The sequence below is a fragment of the Montipora foliosa genome, chromosome 3 (genome assembly GCF_036669935.1).
Source record: "Montipora foliosa isolate CH-2021 chromosome 3, ASM3666993v2, whole genome shotgun sequence".
Classification (NCBI taxonomy): domain Eukaryota; kingdom Metazoa; phylum Cnidaria; class Anthozoa; order Scleractinia; family Acroporidae; genus Montipora; species Montipora foliosa.
Genome location: NC_090871.1, coordinates 16,819,719 through 16,823,784, shown reverse-complemented (window position 1 = coordinate 16,823,784; position 4,066 = coordinate 16,819,719). Strand labels below are relative to the sequence as shown.

The following is a 4,066-nucleotide window of genomic DNA, read 5'->3' as shown; positions in this document are numbered from 1 at the left end:
TGCGTTACATAGGTCTGCATAGCATACTTGTAAGACACTACACCTCGTACAACTTGATCAGCTATCTTCTCTCGCGCAGAATGAATACATGTATAAAGGTTCCGATTACATGAACCGGGCTGGTCAGATTTGGCGAGATGTCTTTCAGCCCAGTATTACAAGAGGTGAGCCAGCCCGGCTTGGACTAAGTTTGGACAGACGTTTGTCTCGCTAAATTATTATTAAAATTCACCATTCTACAATTTAAAGAAGCCTTATGGTTTACTATGTTATCCTTTATTTAAACATAAAAAACGACTATCCCATGGGCCATTTTGCTCTAAAGTGGAGTAATGTGGTTAGAAATCGCTGGCCCGGCTAACCGGGCTGTCCCGGTGAACGCGATTACATCGAAAAATCGCAGCCCGGTTAGTAATTCCAAACTTGATTTTTGGTGTTTTTGTCAGACGTGCCGGGATCTCGGCTAAACGAGCCAGCCCACCTAGCCGGGCCAGCCCGGCTCATGTAAAATTCTGGTTTTTTGGTAGCCTGGTCGTTCGCTTGTCACGTACACTTTTGTTTCTTCTATGTTTGCCCTAGTAAAATTACCCATTCCCGTGAAACGTTGGAAATCGGCCTGGACGAGTTCCTGTGTATTAAGATGTTTATCATTTAAGAAATAAAAAAACGAGCTCAGTGCATTGTTAAGTTAAATATAAGCACGAGGGAATTTTTTTTGCACACTAGAGAATGCCGGGATTTCTAACTAGCCGTAATTACTTCTCGAATGTTCTTAAAAATTCCCAAATGCTACGATTACTCAACACGAACAAAAACTTTTTTTCCCGTACTTATTTAAATGTTAAGCAATAAAATAAAATGAAAATAAAGTAAAATAATTAAAATTAAAATGGGATAGACATAGAAACAAATCAACAGTCGAACTTTGCTATAATGTTTCTATAAATCCACCGTTTACAAATCCATGTTTTACAAATCTACCTTATACAAATCCAGTCCATGTTTTACGATAGGCCGTTTTCAACGGAAGAGCCCGCTTGCAGGCTAGTGATTTAAGATAGATAGGAATGTACTTCCTTCCAGTTAGCCTGAAGTTTTAAAGTATGCTTTTACAGTGGAAACTGAGACTTATAAGTGAAATGCTGTATAATTTTTGCTGCGCAACCAAGAGAAAATGAGGGGACAGAGAAGGAGGCTCAAGGCGTTGGCCGGGATATGTTATGTCCACGAAAGTTATTTTTAGACGAGCGGAAGGCTGTCTTCCGAGACGTCCGCATGCAGTCTTGCCTCGCTCTCAGGTTCTTAGTGAAAAGAGAAAATGATGGCGCGCGTGGAAGGCTGATGAATATATATTTTCTTTCAAACATCGGACCGAGGTTGGCCTGCATGCGGACGTCTCGGAAGACTTCCGCTCGTCTAAAAATAACTTTCGTGGACATGACATATCCCAAGGGCTGGACCGGGAGCCTCCTTCTCTGTCCCCTCATTTTCTCTTGGCGCAACTTAATCGTTTTCTTTGTGGTAAGATATGTAAGTAATCTTTAACTGCTACATTATCATTTTATTTGTGCAAGGTACTGTGTTGAGTAATGTTAAGAACTATTAAATTATCATTCAAGTTTGTCCGTATCGTTCATTTTCCAACTCTGATTGCGAGCCGTATCAATCAGGTTTTAGGACCCTTGGCCCAATATTTACAACGTGATACTGCCTTTTAGTTGAGGTTCTTTTGGTTGAAACGGTCTACGAGGCGACGACTTAAAGGAGAACTCCACCATGGATATATAATTGCTCTGCCCACCCTTTCTCTCCGCCTTTTGTACACTTCTTTTCCTTTCTAAGCGAATATACAATGTAATATTACCAATTATTAAAAACTGGATCATTGGATAATGCAATTCGAGAGTTTTGATTGGCTAAGCCATCATGGGTTATGAGCCATTATACCAGGATCTACAAACACGGCAAGCATATGCGTGATTTTTGGGCTTTTTTATTTTTATTGTAGTCTAGTTTTCTATATTTTGGGGGCGTTTTTAATAAGACAATTATTCCACTCGCGCTTGTTGGACATGAGATGATTATAGCCAACTCGGCGCTACGCGCCTCGTTGGCTATCTATCATCTCATATCCAACGCGCGCTCATGGAATAATTGTTAAATATCAAATTCTATAGAAAAGGTGAACAAAGTGGGACAAGTTTTAATTGTCTTTCCAAGCTTCAAGATCTTTCCTTCAAATTTAGTTCGTGCATAGCTCCGGTCGGCTAGTTTGTAGATGGCTGAGATAATGGCGATAAAGTTTGTTAAACTTGTGCTTGCATATTTAAGCCAAATTATCGATGACTTCTCCGTCGTCTATCTCGTGTGCGTAACTTCATTGCCGTGGTAGGTGAGTTGATATATCTACACCATTAGATTCCACAGCTTCAATTACGTTTACAGATTTACAGCAACAGGGAAACACTTTCTTTAACACCAATCTGGCTCCCTGGCGAAATTGCTCGCTGAAGATGAAGTAAATCCATGGGTTTATACCACTGTTCGCATAGGTCAGAAACCAGCCTGCAAACACAAAATTATGTTGGCCGCAAATTTCTATTGAACCAAACATACAGGATAAGATTACAATTATCAGAGGAAGACGGCACACAATCAACGCAGCAACAACAGCTACGAGCATTGTGAGAATCTTGTGGTTCATCTGCTCTCTTCGCCCTTGATTTGATGGCAGTTGGTTGCCTGGTCTCTTAGTTCGGTTCAGTTTTATCGCGATGGCGATGTAAATGGCGATAATAGCCATAAGGGGCAACGCAATAACAATGAAGAAGCATAACAAAAGGTAGACGACGATAAAGTCCAGCAGCTCAAAATCAAGAAAGCAAACGGGATATCCAGGCTTTATCTCAAAGACTTTGGCCACTTTTAATGGTGGCAGAGAGAGTACTATTGAGAACAACCAGATTGCAACAATTGCGTACTTTGCTTTGGTAAGAGTAATTTTTCTTTTCAGTGGAGAAAACACCAGAAACAAACGATCCACGGCGATAGCAAACAGGCTAGCAGTGGAAACAAGTACGGATAATTGACCAAGGAAGACTGATAAACAACACAGTGCCAGGCCAGCAACTCCGCTGACGAGCCATCGATAGTGGTAGGCTGTTGTTATTGCAAACTGAGGCATGCAATATACAGTGAGAATGATATCCCCGCAAGCCATGCTGAAAATGAAATAGTTACTCGGTGTATGCATTCTGTGATTGGCGTTCTTGAGTAATACTGCTACCAGTAAGGCGTTTCCGGATAACGAAACGAGAAAGAGTAAAAGAAAGCCCGTAAGTTTAAATCCTGTGGCCAATTTGTCAATGTCGTTCTGCAACCACAGCGAAGCGTTATTTGTTGTGTTTGCACTGCTCTCAATGCTTATGCTGTACACGGTATACGCTATAGATGTGGGTGCGCTGTTAGCTGTAGTAGACACGTCTTCCATCGTCGACTTTTCTTTTAACATATGAACAGTGAAACAACGCTTAGTTGCTTCGGCAATGAACAAATATGGAAAGTCTTCTTTAGGCGAAATCGCAAGGGTTGTTTTTGCTCCTTCGAACCGATTACATCTTTGGCAAGAGAATTTTGAAACCGCTCTAAATTAAGAAAATTATCTTCTGCCGCAGTTTTGCTGTTCTTGGCTCAGTATAGGTAAGAAATTGCTTTTGTTATTCAAATGTTCCAGCCACAGGAACAAAAGATCCTTTGTTTCGACAGCCAATGAGGCTCTGGTTGGGAAATAATGACAAAAGGTGACGTCAACGATATCTTCCCTATTTGATGATCACCTGTCCTTCAAGAAATGATATCTTCAGTGCATCATTATTTGAACTTGAAACTTTTAGCAATTTTCCTCCCTCTTTCGTCCTCTTCTATTTACCTTGCATTCGTTCAGGTCCCTGTTTTATTTGTTGATCAAAATTGGCTGGCTTTTAAGAGCACCGAGGCATTGATAAAAGGGACTCTTGGAAGATGATTAAAACTTTGACCGATAATGGCAAACTTGTTAGATGACATA

At 40.8% G+C, this 4,066-nt stretch overlaps 1 protein-coding gene across 1 annotated transcript; it reads right to left on the bottom strand.

Annotated features, from left to right (window-relative positions):
• Positions 1-310: 310 nt before the first annotated feature.
• On the bottom strand, positions 311-3,673 carry LOC137994542 (orexin receptor type 2-like). The gene has a single exon (XM_068840125.1). The coding sequence runs from the start codon at positions 3,509-3,511 to the stop codon at positions 2,378-2,380; it is 1,134 nt and encodes a 377-aa protein (XP_068696226.1). The 5' UTR covers positions 3,512-3,673; the 3' UTR covers positions 311-2,377.
• Positions 3,674-4,066: the final 393 nt, after the last annotated feature.